General features: G+C 31.3%; 1 protein-coding gene across 2 annotated transcripts in view; it reads right to left on the bottom strand.

Moving 5' to 3' along the window:
• Positions 1 to 20,492, bottom strand: part of LOC126878674 (glucose-6-phosphate 1-dehydrogenase) — an 80,738-nt gene extending 60,246 nt beyond the window's left edge. The window contains exons 1-3 of one of the 2 annotated variants that reach the window (XM_050641525.1): positions 20,198 to 20,492; positions 2,834 to 2,958; positions 1,158 to 1,522 (exon numbers count right to left, since the gene is read on the bottom strand). In XM_050641525.1, coding sequence (XP_050497482.1) covers positions 1,158 to 1,522; positions 2,834 to 2,958; positions 20,198 to 20,216 — 509 coding nt within the window. In that variant the 5' untranslated portion in view covers positions 20,217 to 20,492. Of the gene's footprint in view, positions 1 to 1,157; positions 1,523 to 2,833; positions 2,959 to 3,015; positions 3,330 to 20,197 lie in introns of those variants that run through there. The other variant, XM_050641524.1, reaches the window with a different exon arrangement.
• Positions 20,493 to 20,760: the final 268 nt, after the last annotated feature.

Raw genomic sequence — 20,760 nt, 5'->3', positions numbered from 1 at the left:
ATTATTGTAGGTATATATTGTGTCATTGTATACAGTGATGAGCGAGCTAATAACCGGCAAAATAATGCAAAAGATGGAAAACGTATTAAGTTGTGAGATAGAAAGAGATGAAACTAGTAGAGGTGGTTAATTTAGCGATAGAAACCTATAACTTTACATTATATTGATTGTTTCCCATCTTCTTCTTCTTTAGGTGTCGTGTCTGTATTCAGACGTTGGCCGTCATCATGTTTACAAGTTCTTGAAACCTTTCTCTATCTGATGCTGCGTGAAATAATTCTTCTACTGTAGAACCACACCACTGTCTCATATTACACAAGCATGAAAGTTTCTTTCGCCCAATCCATCTCTTTCCCTCCACTTTTCCTTGTATTATAAGGCGAAGTAGATGGTATTTAGGTCCTCTAATTATATGGCCGAAGTATTCTGTTTTTCTCTGCTTTATGATGTCTACGAGCAGACGTTCTGAATTCATTATTTGAAGAACATCTTCATTGGAAGTGTGTGAAACCCACAATATCTTTTGGATTCGTTGATAGCACCACAATCCGAATGCTTCTAACTTGTTTAGCATTGTGGTCTTTACCACATCATAACATATCTAAAGCCAGTCAATTAGTAAGGGAGCGTTCAAGTATTACGTAACGTGATTTTTGAAGATTTTTGACCCCCTCCCCCCCCTACTTAACGCACTGTAATGGGCGTTTAACTATTACGTAACCAACCCCCCCCCCCAACCAACGTTACGTAATACTTGAACTAACTGAACACAGAAACAGAATTAAAATCAAAAGATATCTATAAAAAAGCTACTGCTTTTGCATTGTAATAATGATTTATAAAAATAAGCAATTCTTATTTTTTTAATTTTTTTTTTGTGTAAAATCCCAGTTAACCAAGTTTGGACTATTTTTATTAATAATAAGAAGAACCGGAGACTATTACCATTACCTTTTAAATACTAATCACTAGTCACAAAAATTGTACTTTAACTGAAGACTAAAACTACTGAAAGTAACTAGTATAAAGTACCAGGTATTGCGATTTTAAAAGTAAAGAATCGTTACAAATATTCAAAAGTAACGAAAAGTTACATCACTGGTCATTGTAACTTAAAAATAAAAATATAATTGAATATATTAATGAAAATGGCTTACTTTTGTCCCATACAGTTGTTTTTTATATGCACTGTGACATCTTCGTATACTGAGGGTGGCAATGCCAAATAAAACAATCTGTTTGCAACTGGTCCCTTTTCAAATTTTTCTACCTCCTTGTTCAATAGTTCAAAATCAGTCCTGGATGTATACTGTCCAGACATATAATGATTAAGTTTCCAGAATTCTTCATACTTTTCTTTTTCCTCGGGTTTCACATCCATCCATGGTGAACATTTCTGTCTGACTTCACTCAGAGTAATTTTACTTCTGGCATAACCATAAAATATTGTATTGACTGGTAGGACATTGTCTCTATACAACCACCATAATGTAGGATAGATTTTCTTTTTTGCTAAATCTCCCTGAAACAAAAACCAAATAAGTACATGAAAAATTTACAGGAAAAAGAATAAGATGGAGATGGAAATGGAAAAGGATTGAAGCAAAACAGGAAAGAAACATCAATATAACCATTTTTTGTTTACTGACCAGTTTGAATTTGACCTTTGCGAAATGCATAGTATTTATTTGGGGAGCAGTGTCTTACTAAATTGTAATCAAGTGTATCAGTATTTTATTGGTTGTGTTGTGCTATTAATATTCTAATCAATTACAAGTGCAATAATAACAAAGACTCCTGCTTGCATTTTGTGTTGCATTTTAAAAATTTTGAACTTTATACTTAAGATATTTTAGATTTGACATGTTTTTATAAAGTTAACTGGAGAATTGATAAAACAAAGGAGGAAACGTTTTACATCAAAAATTGTATAACATTATTCTGAGAGTATGACAACAGAAAATGCCTATGGAATAGAAGTGTTAAGTATAATATCCACACATAAGAAAGGAGATAAAGAACAATTTTAAAACTATAGAGGCATATCGCTTATTCATAAGTGCGTTAAGTGAAAAAGAAGAGCAAAGTGCACGGCTATAGTGTACACGTTAGCTAGTAGTAATATTTGTTTTTGTAATATTTTGTAGTTAGAACTAACTTGCTTATTGATCATTGATTGATCAGATAGCAATAATCATAAGATTCCTGTTAGGGTTTTATTAAATAAAAAAAAATGCCTCTGTGCCACCTCTGGGGCTGAGGAGCACGGATAATCAGGGTTCTACTGTATTGATATAATATATAAAGAAACATCTCAAAAATATTGATTTTCCTTTAAGTCCTCCAAAACGTTCTATCATGTTATATGCATCTATAAAAAAAGTTAGTGGCAGAATGTTTTGTGAACCTTTAGAATGAGTTATGGCGAGATGCCAGAAGCCTGGTAAGCATCCCGGCCAGGCTTCACTATATTTGTACCCTTAGGATATGGCTTTCAAACTTGAGGCAGAAATTATCAAAAGGTTTCAATCAACAGTGTTAATAGATGATAAAGTGTTTCAAACAAAACATATATCTACCATAATTTGGAAAGTGGATATAACTGTGAATAGATTACACAGTAATTTAGTAAAAAAAAGCCAAAATAAATCTTTTGTAAACTTGTTTTCTTAACTTACATTAAGGTTTCCTTATCATAGACAGTACTAAATCATTATGTATTCGGTTTGAAACAGGTTTCTAAAATTAAGTTATTCAAGCCACCATATGGATTCAATGTAAAAGTAAATTCCAGAAATTAATTAAGGGGTGTTATAAACAAAATTGTACTTACGGAAGCCCCTAGTATTACGAAAACGTGAGGGTATTGACCATCAAAGTGAGTCCCATCATGGTCCATATCTTTTGATTTCAAGGAGTCTCTGTATAGTGAGAGACATAATTCGGCGCTTTTTGATTCTGAAAAGAAAAATACAGTATTGTTTTTGATTACTTATCGTTGATTTAATCATATACCTTCAAATTCACTCATAGGCTGTCTTCGGAACATTGTTAGGGATTAAATTCAAATAATAAATGGAATGTTAAATAGATTTTGCAAGTGGCGGTTAGAACGGTTGTAATTAAAAGGAAACTAAGTTTGTGGTTTTTAGATAACCCAGCCTAAAATAATTATCTATTTGAAGATATACATGTATATCTGTGCGTAATTTGACTTTGAAGTATCTTTCAATAACAAAAATGTCTACGTCTGAGGTTATGGTTAATGGTTATGTTATGTATGTTATTTAAATATATCACGCGCACCCTGGCGTATTCCGACTATACTAAAGAAACCATAGATTAATAATATAGTTGAAAGAAACCACCTGTTTGAAAATATACGAGGTACGCTCATAAACTAATCTGAGTCTAAAGTAAAACCTAGGTCAATATCAATTTCTCTTTAAATTATTCATAGCTTCTCTTTAAATTATTCAAATTACTAATAGCTTCTTTAGGAATACAGTCGAACTCGCTAGTAGAATACCGGTTATACGAATATCCCGGTTTAAGGAATAGGTAGACATTTGAGGTCCCGAAACGTTTCCATTTAAGTAGGTAGTCCTTAACAAATTTATCCATTTAAGATGCCATCCGTTCCATAAAGAATAACTACATTTTATCAAAGCTATCAAAATAATACCGCATAATTTTTCAGATAAACGGATAACTTTTGATGTATTTTTTGCATATTTTACATACTTAATCCTTATGTCTGGTTTACTAGGGTCTATATATGAGATAATAAATATTTTTAATGACTGTTATCAGCACCAATTCGACACTTCGCCGACAAATCTACAGGTCATAAAGTACTTTTTCATTTCGTTTGGTAATAAATTTTTGAATACATAGTCATAAAAAAATCAATTGAAACAGACTGTATGACTTGTACACACTTCTAAAAAGGTCAAACCGGCAAACAGGTGTATGTTCTCAAAGAAATTGAAAGCGTGTAAAAAATTTTTTAATAATCAGCTAAGTACTTTCAACACATAACGTGCCATCATCAGAGCTTCGTCCTCTTATAAATCCTTCATAGAAGAGTAATTGTTAAAATTCACATGATAAATCATGGATACTGGGCAAAAGCCACAAATATCGGGTATAAAACCCTTAAAATTAAAAGTTTATCACATCTAAAATGTTTATCACATGTTTAAATGTATTCCAATGTTTAAAAGTTTATCACATTTTAGATGTGATAAACTTTTAATTTTAAGGGTTTTATACCCGATATCTGTGGCTTTTGCCCAGTATCCATGATTTATCATGTGAATTTTAACAATTACTCTTCTATGAAGGATTTACAAGAGGACGAAGCTCTGATGATGGCACGTTATGTGTTGAAAGTACTTAGCTGATTATTAAAATTTTTTTTACACACTTTCAATTTCTTTGAGAACATACACCTGTTTGCCGGTTTGACCATAAAAAATCAGGCTAAGATTAACGATTATTTTTCAAGAAAAAATAAGTAATTCTGTTTTATGTATTTTAATCAGAAAATAAAAACAAATAATATTGAATACATTCCATACTTATTTATTAGTGTGTGCCTGCACATGTACCGGGTGTCCCAATAAGAATGGCTCTCGGCCATATCTCAGGAACCGTGTATAGCACAGCTTTGAGAAAAAATATTTACAACAAAAGTTGCCTCGGGAAAAGCCTGGAAATTATTTTCATAATTGTAGGTCCACCGCTAGAGGGCGTAATTGAATATCAAAAATTAAAAAATCAAAATTTTACAAAATTTACCTAATAAAAGGGCACTGGAAATCCAATCATCGTATTCTTTATAAAATTCTGCGCATATTTGTTTTCACAAGTTTAAGTCTACCTTTGCAAATAAGAGGTGGGGGTGAATGGGAATGTTCTTATGAAAAATGGCTGTAAGTCCGGTTCTGCTAAATCAAATTTTGCATACTTGGTCTTGTTGAAAACAGCTCTTTTTCGTCAATGTAAGAGTCTTATTTTCGAAATAGCCTAATAAGTAATATTCCAGCTAGTAGGCGTTATTTAATTATTTTCAGAAATCTAGTTTTCTTTGGAGAATATTAAATACAAGTATGCATTTTTAATCCTGTATTACAAAATTAGACCAAATTAGCAACATAATACCGAAAACCGCATGTCGATACCTTTTTTTCTATCTCGATATATCTTAAGAAACGTGTAAATTTTAAACAACTGTTAATATCACCGGTAAACGAAGTTAAGGAAAGTAGTGTGCTATGGAAAAACAAAGAAACATTTTCCAGATGTAAACGTATATAATTAATTAAAACAACACTAGGACAAACAACACTATAAAATATAACAAAGAAATAAAAGCACCTACTTATTTTTTATTTAGTGACGACCTAAATGTTCAAATTGTTGCCCATCATTTTCGATGCAAGGCATTTACTCTTTTAAGAGTAGATTGAACAGTAGTCTCAATTTCTGCTATCGCAATGCTTTGAATGGCGTTTCGTATTCTCTAGATTCTAGATCATGTTTTCTCGAGTAGTGGGCCTAGCGGCAAAAACAAGGTCTTTAATCCGTCCCCATCAATAGGGCTTTTCATCGACTGTCAATTGTTTCGAGCTTCTGTCATGTGTCACATAATATTAATATATCTACGTCATACGTTGTTGGTTTGTATTATTGTAGATAGCAATAACGTATGACGTAGATGTATTAATATTATGTGACACATGACAGAAGCTCGAAACAAATGACTGTGAATGAAAAGCCCTATTAAAAGTCTTTAGTCCCCATCAGTTAAATCTGTTGCTATTCAATCTACTCTTGAAAGAGTAAATGCTTGCATCGAAAATGATGGGCAACAATTTGAACATTTAGGCAGTCACTAAGACTAAGTAGTTTCTTTTATTTCTTTGTTATATTTGATAGTGTTGTTTGTCGTATTGTTGTTTTAATGAATAGGGCTTTTCATTCACAGTCATCTGTTTCGAGTTTCTGTCATATGTCGTATAATCCGTGTATATTAATATTATATACAGATTATACAACATTTGACAGAAGCTCGAAACAAATGACAATCGATGAAAAGCCCTATTATATACGTTTACATCTGGAAAATGTTCATTTGTTTTTTTCCATAGCACACTACTTTTCCTTAACCTCGTTACCGGTGACAGTAACAGTTATGTTTAAAATTTACACATTTCTTAAGATATCTCGAGATAGAAAAAAGGTATCGACATGCTATTTTGGGTATTATGTTGCTAATTTGGTCTAATTTTGTAATACAAGATTAAAAATGCATACTTGTTTTTAATATTTTCCAAAGAAAACTAGATTTCTGAAAATAATTAACGCCTCCTAGCTCGCATATTACCTATTAGGCTATTTAGAAAATAAGACATTTACATTGACGAAAAAGAGCTGTTTTCAACAAGACCAAGTATGCAAAATTCGATTTAGCAGAACTGGACTTACAGCCATTTTTTCATAAGAAGGTTCAAACTCACCCCACCTCTTATTTGCAAAGGTAGACTTAAACTTGTGAAATCAAATATGCACAGAATTTTATAAAGAATACGATGATTGGATTTTAAGTGCCCTTTCATTAGTTGATTTTTCTAAAATTTTGATTTTTTAATTTTTGATATTCAATTACGCCCTCTAGCGGTAGGCTTTCAATTATGAAAATAATTTCCAGGCTTTTTCCGAGGCAACTAATTTTTTTCTTAAAGCTGTACTATAAACGGTTCCTGAGATATGGCCGAGAGCCATTCTTATTGGGACACCCGGTACATACATATAATGTAATTTTTGGTTTTCTTGATAAAATAATTAATAGTTACCCTACTGCATTATTGGCATAAAAAGACATACAACAACATAGGTACATATACTTACGTATGTATGTATGTACATAGCAAGTATGTAATATTATGTATATTCGGTACACTCATTTCTACTATTATAAGCCACTAACGATTGGTTATTAAAATATCCCGATTATAGGAATTAGGAATATTCTTGCATGGCACGAAGGCTACTCCAATAAACAGGTTCGACTATAATATTGTTCAGGTACAGCTCATGACGTCTGGGAAGGATTCTCTAGAAATTTATTATTTTTCAAAATAATCATGTGTAGTCGCATAGTAGGTACCTACCTATGTGTTTTTAAAATTACAGGTTAAAAGTATACCTTTTTCCTGCGGGACTCGCACGAAGAAAATATAAATGTAGAAAAAGCTGACGACCGAATAAACAACAATCATATTATACTTAATACACTTGTAGATACACATTGGAGTTTTACGCGCGTAGGTACATCTGGTACGTTAATAATCGTATGTACGATTTTCTTCTTGGACATACCTTGAGTTTCGCGTGAGCTTTTTGTTGTTCTAAAACCGAAAACTATTGATTATTTCATCTGTGAAAATGAGGAAAATGAATTCCTAAAAGAAACAAGAAGAAATGAGGACTGATAAAGAACATAAATTCTAAATCATCGGAAAAATGAGGCATACCTACAAAGTGGCTTCAAAAGTACAGAACGTGATCAACTCTCGAAGGTCAAAATAAGGGGCACACAAAAAGAAACCGAAACAGCTGTAGCTGTAGGTACATATTATACCCTATGTGAAATAATTGACATAACAGTAAAAATGTGAGAAAATTTAAACTACATAACATATCCTACAAACAAAAAATACGACAAAAGTTGCCATTAACACCCACTAACCACCATTTTAATGTTCAAGCAGGTAATTTTAAAGTTAAAAAATACCTCTGATTATCTTCATGCTGAGCTATTTAAAAACAGCGATCGCAATTAATAGGTCTTGGATTCACACTTTATTCACACTCCCTCACGAGCCTTTTTTTTATTCAGTTGTTCAAATCGAGTCGGACAACTTTTTTATTTCGGAAAATTTTCGCTAGGGGGCGTTTTCTAAATATAGAGGTTTCTAAACTTTGGTGCGTCCGATAACTGGAGTACCCTTAAAAAATTGTCGGACAATATTACCAGTTAATTGTAAATATTTGTACCTACAAAAACCAGCTGTGAGGGTATAAATTTAATGACTCTTTATGAGGCGTGCGCTCTCCATATAGGGGGCGTACTATGGGGTCATAAATTATGATTTTTTTGTAGAATTGTTTGGTAAAAATACCTACTTAGAGGAGAGGATAGGATATTATGGAATAGTCGGGAAATATGGAATACAGAGTTAAAAGCTTTGTTAGGTGCTACCATCGTGTGAAAATACCATGAATTACCGAATAATACTGCCATTACATTATGTAGCCAGAGTTGAGCGCTTGTTCCGACAAAGCTGGCGGTGACCCTAATCGCGGGTGTCACAAATGTGTGGTTGTCGTATCAAAAATTAGTTGGGATCTGAAAATTACGTTAGTACTAGATATTCACTACGATGTGAAATCCTAGCCGATAGTAATAGAAATGAGCAATCCCTTCCACTTTTCAATTTGTTCTACGCGCAACCCGCCAGCACTCACTTGTCGGATTGTACTATACATTTAATTTAAACATTGAGGTTAATCATAATGTAAAGTAAAAGAAGTGTAATTTTTCATAGCTTGGTCGTTTGTTAGCTAATAGTGTTTTTCGATCAGTTTAAAGGTTATTTTTCCAAGATGGCGTGTCGGTTATTATGGAATAGTAGGTACCTATGTCTAGAAGAATGGCTCTAAGGAACCAAAAAAAAAACAAAGACTCTGAATGTATCTTCTGTAATGGAAAATTCTCCGAAGATGAACGAGGAGAGATTTGGATTTAATGCTTTGGGTGGGCCCACCTTGACTGTACCGGAACAGATAAAAACGATTATGCGTGTGATTTTTGTAAATAGAGTAGAAGTAGTAATGACTAGCATATTATAATCTTAAAATTATGGTTTTTATAGTTGAAAATATTTCTTTTTAGTTACTGTTTTATAAACTCTAATTTTTTTAATGATTATAACATGTATTCCATATTACCCGACTATTTCATATTAACCTTCACTTGTAACTTTTTTTTGTAATATATATTTTTATAAAAACCAAACAAATATTTCATCTCTCATAAGTGATAGTTTATATTGAAATAAGTTGTAGTATGGAGTCATGATGATTTTGGAAATTTTTATTGCAAAATGAGTAAGTTATTTTTAAAAATGTAAATGGTATTCCATAATTCCCTCCTCTCCTCTACAATTTACTGGTAATATTGTCCGAAAATTTTTTAAGGGTACTCGCCAGTTGTCGGACGCACCAAAGTTTAGAAACCTCTATATTTACGAAATGCTCCCTACCGAAAATTTTCCAAAATAGAAAAGTTGTCTGACTCGACATGAATAACTGAATAAAAAAAGTCTCATGTAAAATACTTGCGAAAAATAGTGACTGAAATTCCATAAAATGAGAGAAACACGATTTGAATCATACCCTGTCTGTTTCACAATAAATTGGAAGTAGTATTCTATGACATTTCTACCTAAACTACATTAAAATTGTGTCTAACATAATATGTTGTTGTATACTATTTTCATTTATCGAAGTACAATACTGCAAACAATGAAGATATCAATGTGGCATTTGCCCTAACAGATCCGCACCTGATCAAATTTTTGATAATCAACCAAATTTTGAATTGATCTTTACGGTTTAATTTTGAAATCATATACAGGGTGTCTGCGTAACTTGGAACCATATGGGAAACTTTTTTAATATCAATTTTACGCAAAAAAGTCATTCTTTATAAAGTGCTCTGCATAGTCTAAAACCTAAGATGCAATCATCAGATATCAAATTTTGTCAACAGTATACGAGGTATGTCAAAAAATAGGAATTTCGCTCAAGAGCAAACTACCTTTATATTTCAAAATATCAAAAAACTTTATTATGAAAAGTTATTTGTAATTAAAAACCATATTCAAATATGCAATAACAGCCTTCTACTTAAAAAAAAATCCTAACATCATTTTTATTTATTAGACATGTAATAACTCTTTTATTAATAATTTTAGGAAAAAAAGTTATTCTTCATAAAAATCTGTGCATGGTCTAAACCTCAAGATGCAACCATCAGTTATCCAAGTTTGTTAATTTTATACGAGGCGTGTCAAATTCCTAAATTCTTTCTAAATTCATATTATTTGACACACCTCGTATAAAATTAACAAACTTGGATAACTGATGGTTGCATCTTGAGGTTTAGACCATGCACAGATTTTTATGAAGAATAACTTTTTTTCCTAAAATTATTAATAAAAGAGTTATTACATGTCTAAAAAATGATGTTCGAAATCGGTAATTTAGGAAAATTTTAGAATTTTTTTTTAAGTAGAAGGCTGTTATTGCATATTTGAATATGGTTTTTAATTACAAATAACTTTTCATAATAAAATTTTTTTATATTTTGAAATATAAAGGTAGTTTGCTCTTGAGCGAAATTCATATTTTTTGACATACCTCGTATACTGTTGACAAAATTTGATATCTGATGATTGCATCTTAGGTTTTAGACTATGCAGAGCACTTTATAAAGAATGACTTTTTTTCGTAAAATTGATATTAAAAAAGTTTCCCATATGGTTTCAATTTACGCAGACAACCTGTATATTATTGGATTTGTAATACCCTAGACAACACAAAGAAGTCTTTCAAACTATTTCTAAATACCGCCCCTACTCGATAAACTGAAAACAAGGTGGAAATCCAAAATGATACCTCGATATTCTTTTGATGAGAACAGTTCTTCAGATATGAAAATGACATATATGGTCTTCTTTTCAACATTGAAAAAAGTAATCCAAAGTGCACAAATTAACATACGATTATGAGGAATCGAGTATGTGAAACTGGAAGGAAAAGTTATATCTGGAGTTTGCTAGTGACAAAGATCGTGAAGAAATTGCAAGAAGAATATTACAAGCTAATAAATTTTACTATACTCAAAGAACGAAATAGTAGGCAAATGTATCTAGTTGGCAGGAAATTGTTGCATGAAATGTTATTTATTGCTTACTAAAATAACAGTATAATTATAAAATTATAGAATTATACACGAAAAATGATAGTATAATTTTACACGCCACTGAAATTACTCCTCTTTCTCCACAAATTCCGTAATGATCCACGAACTTCGAAATGAATAACTGACAACTATTTAGTTTTCTGACTATACGGCCTTTTTTCTCTGGTCATCCGATGGTGAAGGGATTAGTCAACTACCGTGTTTCCTAAGAACGACCGATTGCTTTAAAAATCAAAAAGAAAAATCTTTGAAAGCAGTCTACATGAAGGCTCCTTTCATGTCCCCAGTTCACAAGATATTTCCTATATGAGCATTTGAAGATCATTAAAAGGGGAGTGGTTAATAAGAGTTAAAATAAGAAAGGAGGTTAAAATCGTAAAATATCGATACATTTTTGGCAAAGTAACGTAAGTGACATTTTTGGCGAAAATCATGTTTTTCCATTAAACTAACGCTATTATAGTGTTTAGAAGGTACTGTCAAAGTGTAGTAAGCCTAGAATTGCTTTAAACCTTTTTTTTAACTATTTTAAAAACGTATGTCCAGAATTTTTTTAATCATACCCGCAAAAGAAACGTAACTTTAGCACTATTTCCATAATAATAACGTAAGCAAACGTCGTTTACCGCCATAATAACGTAAGTACCGGTCGGTTTCTGTTACTTACGTCAGATTTTCGCAGTCAGTGTTTGGCTTACGACAGTGACAGATTCATGCTACAATCAACTAAATGATTGATTTTAGGTAAGTTATAACAAAAAACATGTTTTTGTAGTTATATTTCAAAAAACTCGAAAACCTTAACTAACATTATCAACCTGTAAAACTCCTTTTCATATTTAATTTTGTTTATTTATTACAAATTATTTTGACATAGCCTAAGAAAAAATTTGGTTGAATTGTTTGTTAAAAAATCTTTGTAAATTTTGATATGAAAATGTAAAATGTTTGTGAAAAAATAAGTTAAAAATTGTAAAATTATCAATTTCAACTCTTGTATCAAGAAAACGGTTAGAAATAAAGAAATATTGCTTGCATGTTTCTATTCTGATTTAAATAGAATAGTGCAGTCACTGAAGCTTTCACCTTCGATTTCGTTGAACCTTCATCGATTTTCATGAAAATTGGTGAGTAATTAGAAGATACCTCAAGGAATAAAGGTGACAGGATGCAAACTTGCGCTTTTATCCTGGGGGTGGACCCCTTCTCGGGGGTGAAAATTATTTTATTAAAAACAATACCATAAGTCGATAGAGGGACAAATTCTAAGCCAAATTTGATATATAACGTTATTAAAATAAATTTTCTTTTTGAGTTATTAAATATCAAAGATTTTATTTTTTCATAAAAAAATGCTCATTTTAAAGTTATTTTTCACGTATAACTCAAAAACTATAAGCTTTTACAAAATAGTTATTATTGACGAAATCAAGATAATAAAAAAAAATAAATACACCCCTTACTTAAAGAACTAAACTAATGTTAATTCAAAGTGAATGATGGGTAATTGAGTGTATATTATTTTCAACGAATACTCAAATCTTAGTATTCAAGCTTAAATAACGGGAAAACGATGCACTTTATCAAATATACCTGTTAAGCACTTGTCAAGGTACTTCAGAATATCTATCAAATGAGCTGGAGAAGAAGTTAATAGCTTCAAAATTAATCAATTTATGATGAAAATAAGAGAACTCTTTCGAATTTTTTAGGAAAAAGTGAAAAATAAAACATATCCCATTTTCACAAAAATTAAAAATGTATAGTAATCCTTACAAGAATTTCTTTATATTAGTATAAGTAATTATTCCAACAAGTTTAACCGGTTTAGAATGCATATTTTTGAAAATAAAAAGTGTAATTTAAGAAAATCAGATTTTTAAAATAATCGTAAGTTTCATTTTCTTTTGATAATAACTCTAAAAATACTCAATATACGTAAACAATGATATATAACTAAATTTTAGTGTTTTCCGTGTCAAATATTTTACCTTTTTTACTTAATTAATTGTTGTAACGTTATTTTGTGTTTCTTATAATAAACGATTGTTTGTAATTCTTTCCAAATTACTTTGAGTGCTACAATTTCCCGCCAAAGTAACGTATGTGTGTGCTTACGTTACATTTTTTATCAAGACTCAAGGTTTTAGAACCCGTAAAATAACTTAAGTATCAATTAACCGCTAAAACTATACAAAAACTTTAAAAAATATTGTTCTTTATTAAACTGTAGACCTCAAAAAACACCCTGGTAAATTTTGTATAATTTAAATAAGCTTAACCAGGTTAAATTAAAAACATGGTTTTTCTACAAAAACGTTTTTGGTGACTTACGTTACTATGCCAAAAAGGTATCGATATATTAAAGTGATCAGGTTTAGATGGACAGCACATATAATAAGGACAGAGGAGGGCAATTTAAAAGAAGCCAAACAAAATTGTGGATATAGGAAGAAAAGGACGTTAAATGTAAGTTTTCCAGGTAATCCACAATTTCGATCTCACTTTCTGCTAAGTATTTAAAACAATTTTGCTTTTATTTCTTTGCTAGTAAGAAGTAGGTATACAGCTGTATCGACTCACACGTAACTTCCGTCTTCGGTGCGTTTATTGACGCTGTGTCATAATTCATAATGTATAATAATAATTACCCTGATGAGCATGTGAGACACTCGTGAGCGCTGATTTATCGAAACGATAGAAGTGATAATACTATTTCCAGTTTTTATTAATTTCAACTATATTTAACCTTATCGTGTTTATCATAATCGGCACAACGAGGTCATCTACGTAACCTTGATTTGGTCACCGTCAACTACTGACCACGGCAAAAGTCATATAATCCTTTTGGGAAAATAGACATACCAATATCCTTAAAGATACGTAATATCCTTAAAGAGAAGCTTGAACTTTGGAGTTTTATCATATTTTTATTGTTAATAATTAATTTCTATATAAAAAGAGGGAACCTTATTTTAACTGAATCGCTTAACTTTATGAATCATTCTTAAATACAAATACTAAACGAAGGGTCTAGGACGCTTCATCGCCGCCAGTTCATCGCCGCCCTTTCGATGCCGCCAATTCATCGGCGGTCGATTCATCGCCGACCGATTCATCGCCAGTCAGTTAATCGCTAACTGATTATTTCCGACTTTCCGACCAATTTTCGACAATTACATTTATTATTTATTTTTAATATTATTTAGGAATTCTAGGAAATGATCTAACCTAACCTGACACTACATAAAAATTTAAACATATATCTATATTTCTACAAAGCGTGGCATTGGAATAAGCTACCTCAGGTGCCATTTTTAGTTATGACTGTTTAAAGTTTCTATGTTGTGTATTTATTTTATTATTATCACCACCTGTATGTGTTAACAATGTAAATTAAAAAAAATACATTATATTTTTTTTAACCGTGAACGGTTACTTCAATAGTTAATACAAAGGAGTTCTGATTTGAGAAATGATTTAAATTTATTTAATAAAGGTTTATCTTCCACATATACACTTGTTTAACAATTATTATATAATAAAACAACTTCAAGTTATTTGATAAAGTCTTATTGTTAACTTATAAACACTTTTAGTTCTTGCAGATAGGACCTTGTGTACTTAGTTGACTGTTTTTTTATTTCAGTTAGAACCTTGTTAACTTATCAACATTTAAAATGATCTCAGATAGAACCTTGTAACTTACGTATTTCAGCCACCTGTTAATAGATGTCGGTGCTAGTATCATATTAACGTGAAGAACATGAAATAGAACTAAAGTCGCTTCGAAATCAAACCGAATTGGAAACAGAGCGACACGCTTAGCCGCCGGGCGATTTTTCGCTAAGCGATTTTTTAGGTATGGCCAATGGCCACTGCAATAATATTCATTGGGTTTGAAATATTTTTTTGTAGTTCAGTGGTCCACGATTTATCTCTCCAAAAAAATCGCTCGCAAGCCTGGCCGTACCCTAACTGGCGATTAAACGGACGGCGATGAAATGGACTGGCGATGAATCGGCGACATCGAAAAGGCAGCGATGAACCGGCGGCGATGAAACGTCCCATTCCGGGAAACGAATACATCCTGTAGCTGTAGCACTGTAGCCAGAATGGCAGATCGCATTAAGAAAAAAATTAAAAAATTTAAGTGAAAACGATGGTCGATTATGATATAGACTAAATACTAAAGGGCATGCAAAGATCATAAGTTCAAAGAAAGATAGTAAAAGTTAGTGACACCAAGTAGGTATGTACTTACAAAAGAGTTGTTGATAATGATTTTTCCACCTACCTCTACCGAAAGTATACTTTTCCGGACCTGATTGTAGGGAGCAAAGTTGTACTTTTCCTCCCTAGGTAGGAAAAGTAAAAGTGACGTCATGGTATTTCATTCATGAAATATAACTTATTGACGCCCTGTACAATATCTATTTTCTATTACGTAAATATCTATACATTTTAACGTTTATTTATAAGACATTTTGCAGAATGGTAAAAAACAGTAAATTGTTATTTTGATTTAACAATGTTTACATAAATAATTGGACTTATATTTGACAGTTGACAGTTATATTGTACCTACTTGTTAGTTTTAGTTCTAATAAATTTTTTTGGTTAGTTACATAAATAAATTAAGTAAAAATAAAAAAATGACTTGTTATTTGAGGAAGGTGGAAAAAGCATACCTATGTATAACATGGGAGTAAAGTGCCTTTTCCTCCCTTGAATGATTACTGCCCTCCGCTACGCGTCGGGCAGTAAACTTCATTCTCGGGAGGAAAAGTAGCACTTTCCTCCCTTGTTATACAAATAGCTATTTCCAAATTTAAGTAACTAAGTACCTGTCTAACTATAATTATTGCACTATCATCCGCGGTAATCTACTGTATAATTAAAAATCAAAGTACTTCAAATAATTTTATTAACAACGTTATTATCAGTCAAGTATCTATTGTTAAATACAATAAATTCATTGAATTTCTTTAACAAATTTTAACATGAGTAATTTAATTTAAGTTACAATTTAGTTTTTATATGAACTGCAACGTGCAACTACAAGAAAATGTTTTGATGACATCATAATAGGTATCATACAAATTTATCGAAAAATTATTAATTGAGTAGGTTCCTAATTCGATTCAATAGTTCAGTGCATAACATTTAAATTTTACGTCTTATTTTGCACATAATAAATATAAAGTTAAGGTATACTTCAATGTTAATCAGCAAATATATGAAATGATCTTGAGCCGTATCATATCGTTTATTTGAATGACATTGAAAAATATTAAAATTATATGCCATAGGCGTACCGATAACATCCAAATCATATTATCTTTACTTTGAGTAGGTATCCATTATTTATATATAAAAGAAAATCTTAAATAAAAAATGAGATGCAACAATTTTAAATATCTAAGTCCTCAAATTAGAAATCATATTCAATCAGCTAGTTTTTTTATTTGTACCTATACGCTTGTTTTTTACGTTTTTTTCAAGACCTCAAGGTTTTTTTTCATCCTCTTCAATTCCTTCATGCAATAATTCTAGAACAGTGATTAAAGCAACACTTGACAATGTCGCAAGATTATGATTGTACCTACCATACTCAACCAGAGCATACCATGTTTATTGAGTGGTTATGTGAAGATTTATATGTAACAAAAAATAAGGGACAAAAGAACTGTTACAAGAAGAAAAATACCGTTGCAGCGAAGCTTACGAAGACCATCAAATTATACTTCTTCTTCTTCTGCGGTTTTTTCCCATTATGAGTTCGTCGTTTTCGTCCTTCACAGCACTCTATTCTCCCAATCACCTTCTCTGAGGTCTCTATATATCTTAGCATTTCCTATGTAAGTTTTCCATCTCATAGCAGGTCTTCATCTCCGTCTTCTTCCCGGTCCCATGTGCTCTAGCATTCTTTGTACATGCCCGTACCATTGCAGGGCTCTGTTCTTTAACTTTTTTGTAATTGAGCATTCTACTTCCATTCTGTTCCATATGTTCCCTGTTCTTGTTCTATCCTCTCTGGTGATTGTAGACATCTTCTCATAAAGTCCAATTCAACTGTTCGTATTTTATTTCGTATTGTTGGCTATACTTCCGCTCCATATAGGGTAATATTCAGCACTATGCACTGAAAGATCTTTTTTTTGTTTTCTTTGTTTAGAGTGTTGTTCCATATCATCCATGGAGGGCTTTGTGGGATGTTTTCTCCGTGTTATTTTCATTTCTATATCTTTCATACAAGTACCATTTCTACTTATCATTGACCCTAAATACTTAAAAGTCTTAAGGCTGTATGACACTATGCATTTTCTTGTATCATTTCTAATATCGTTTCTGATATTAGAAAGTTATATAGGTACATTTTCTTGTATCGTTTCTTGTACGTACATTTGTGCCCTGTATGACACTATGCAAGTTCTTGTATCGAAAATTGTATGTAATTCGGCACGTGATTGGTCGAAATTTTGTTTGCCACCCTGTGTCACGTTACATTGGTATGGTAGTACTGCGTCTATAGCTGATTTTAAGGATTTTATAAAATTCATAAACTTTTAAAAACATATAAATTTAACATTTTAATGTTAACCAGAATTTTCCCGTTGACTGTTTGAGGTTGATTATTTGTGTTTTTATTTTGTTTTGATATTTCTGCTAAAATATTTGCATTAGAATTATCTTCAGTTTGATCCAAATTAGGAACTATTGTATTTTCCTCTATTAAAAAATTATGCAACACAATGAAAGCCAAAGTTATAGTTTGAGGTTTACTAGGAGCTAAATATATGATTATTAGTACAGCAGTAGTCCATATATTAAGTATCAATAAAAGATTTATAAATAATACCTACAAAAACACAAATAAATTCATCAAGACATAAATCATATGATCCCATTTTCAGCCGTCATTATGAAATTTAGATGTTTTACCACCAGGTTTTACGTTTTTTATCAGAAATGATATCAGAAATGATACAAGAAAATGCATAGTGTCATACAGCCTTTACAACTTTTAATAGTCTCTCCTAAACGTAAGTTCAAATCTACAACCTCGGATCCAATACATAAGTATTCGGTCTTATACATACATATTTATCTTGAGTCCCCATATCTCATACTCCTACTTTAATTTCCTTATCATGTATTTTATATTCCATGTCCTCCCTGTCTTGTGCAAAAATCACTTCATCGGTCATTGGCGAAAAGTAGTGAATGTAATATATTCTCTCGTACTGGTATGTCCATTGTTCCACATTTTCTATTATTTATATACAATTATAAGAAGATGCAATTATTTAGATCTGCTGGATGCAATGAAATTGTTGACGAATTAGCGAAAAGGGATGTAATAACTTCTGATTAATAACTGAATGATGAAAGAAATCGAAATAAGTAAATTGCAAAAGATCCAAACATTGGGTTGACTTAGAAGGTATAACACAATCAAAAAGAAGTCTATGAAGGTATGACCATAGAAGATTTAAATAGGTATTGCGTTATTTTACACAAAAACGGACTACCTATTTAAACAAAAATAATTACAAGTATATAATAATAAGCCATTGTGTACTGAGCAAGTCTTGAAAACAATAATAAGCCAATTTTGTGGCTTAATTCCCAATTAAAATAGTAAATTGATATGACAAAGTATTAATTTGTAAAATTAAAATAATCTATCTATCTATCTAATCAGCCCTAAACATCCATCCTTGGATATAGGCCTCCTCTTCCTTCTTCCATGCCTCTCTATCTTGGGCAATTTGCATCCATTTTGACCCAGTGTGTTTCTTCAAGTCATCTGACCATCGCATCTGTGGCCTTCCTCCTTTTCGTTTGTGGTTCCATGGTCTCCAATGTAGGTATAATCATCTTAGTCCATCGTTCATCCTTCTGCCGTAGGGCGTGTCCGGCGAACTTCCATTTAAGCTTTGCTACTTGGGTAGAGACATCTTTCACTTTTGTTTTGTTACGGATCCATTCGTTTCTTTTCCTGTTTGATAGTTTAATGTTCAGCATTTGTCTTTCCATGGATCTTTCTGTCTTTGCTACAATTAAAATAATAATTCTTCTAATTTATGCGTTTTATTAATTTTGTAAAGATTTCATTGTTGTGTGCAAACCCTTCTGAGAAAGGATTACCTATGGTGTTTACTCGCACAGGTATACAGTGCCGACAAAAAAATCTTTATGAAGTGAATAAAACTCACAAATCAGAATATTATTATTTTACTTTTACAAATTTATACTTTATCATATATATCAATTTACTATTTTAGTTGGGAATAAGTCACAAAATTGGTTTATTCTGAACACTATAATAGATATGCACAGGTAGACCGCATCCTCGGGGTAGACCGCATAGGTCCGTTTTGCTTGCAGATTGTAAAAGCACCGACGTTAATAAAAATTGTTTTATTGTGCTACTTAGCGTCACAAAAAATACGCAAGTAATTACCAAAATGGTAATGAAACGACTTGTTGAATATAGAAAATAGTCGGTTCATAGAGACAACATTAAAGTTCAGCAAAAAACTTTAAAGTACTCTATATTCTATTAGGTAATAAACCTGATAGGGCTTAAAACTTAACATTATCAATGAATTTACAAGGAATTAAAAAATAGATATTATCACAAAATCAATTATTTATAAGATTATAACTTTATTAAGTAATTTTATAAATATACCCATAGCGCGCTACTGAGTTCAAGGTACCTTCATCGCCAATCAAAATCTACTGCGATTTTCGAGATTATAATACAAAAACTTGTCTAAGACGATTTTTTAAGGAACACCAAAATCCTTAATAAAACGCAGAACTATAGTACCATAAAAAATCTAATTTTATACTTTAATTAATGATTAATTACATTATTTAACATAAAAAACTCAGTAGGTACGTTGTGTAGTAAACAAGTTTATATTTTTTATGGTTATTTACAAATTATATTTACTTATAAAAATTACCTATTTACATTATATATATATATATATATATATATATATATATATATATATATATATATATATATATATATATATATATATATTTATATAAATATATACATATACCTATATGTATAAAAAAATTAATATGTAGATACACAGAAAAATGTTATGTACTTACGTAGTTTTCCGTTTTCCATTGCACTTAATAATTGAATTTATGAGGAGCGATTGGACTGTGCTGCGTTGCTACCTAGCTAGAGAAAAACCGACGATAGTAAAACTTATCAGCAGGAGATAACACGCTAGATGCGAATAAATAGCAGCAATCAGCACCTTCTAATCCTTCCAGAAATCAAAATGACCCGAGTGGACTAATTTGAACTTCGCGATGTAAAGCTTTATATGTTCACCGCTTCGTTAGGAATTGACATACCATTACCAGCAAGTTTTGTTTGAATTCGGCAGGTTGGAAAACGACGAATAATTTGCAATGTACTTCAGTGGCGGAGCGCGTATTGACATACATGGGTATTTAGGTATATTTTCAAATATATTAAAAATGAAATACAAATTTAAACGAATCGATATATGAGTCCACTAGACTCAAAACTCTGTATTTACAAACATTGTAAAAATTGAGTTACAGCTGTCAGTTATTTGTTACATGGTACAGCTATCTGCTGATGTTCACCTGCAAAGTAAGGTATTTGAATAAATAGGCATTAGAAATCTTGAGTCAGA

The sequence above is a fragment of the Diabrotica virgifera genome, chromosome 10 (assembly GCF_917563875.1).
Source record: "Diabrotica virgifera virgifera chromosome 10, PGI_DIABVI_V3a".
NCBI lineage: Eukaryota > Metazoa > Arthropoda > Insecta > Coleoptera > Chrysomelidae > Diabrotica > Diabrotica virgifera.
This window is presented reverse-complemented; position numbering and strand designations above follow the sequence as displayed.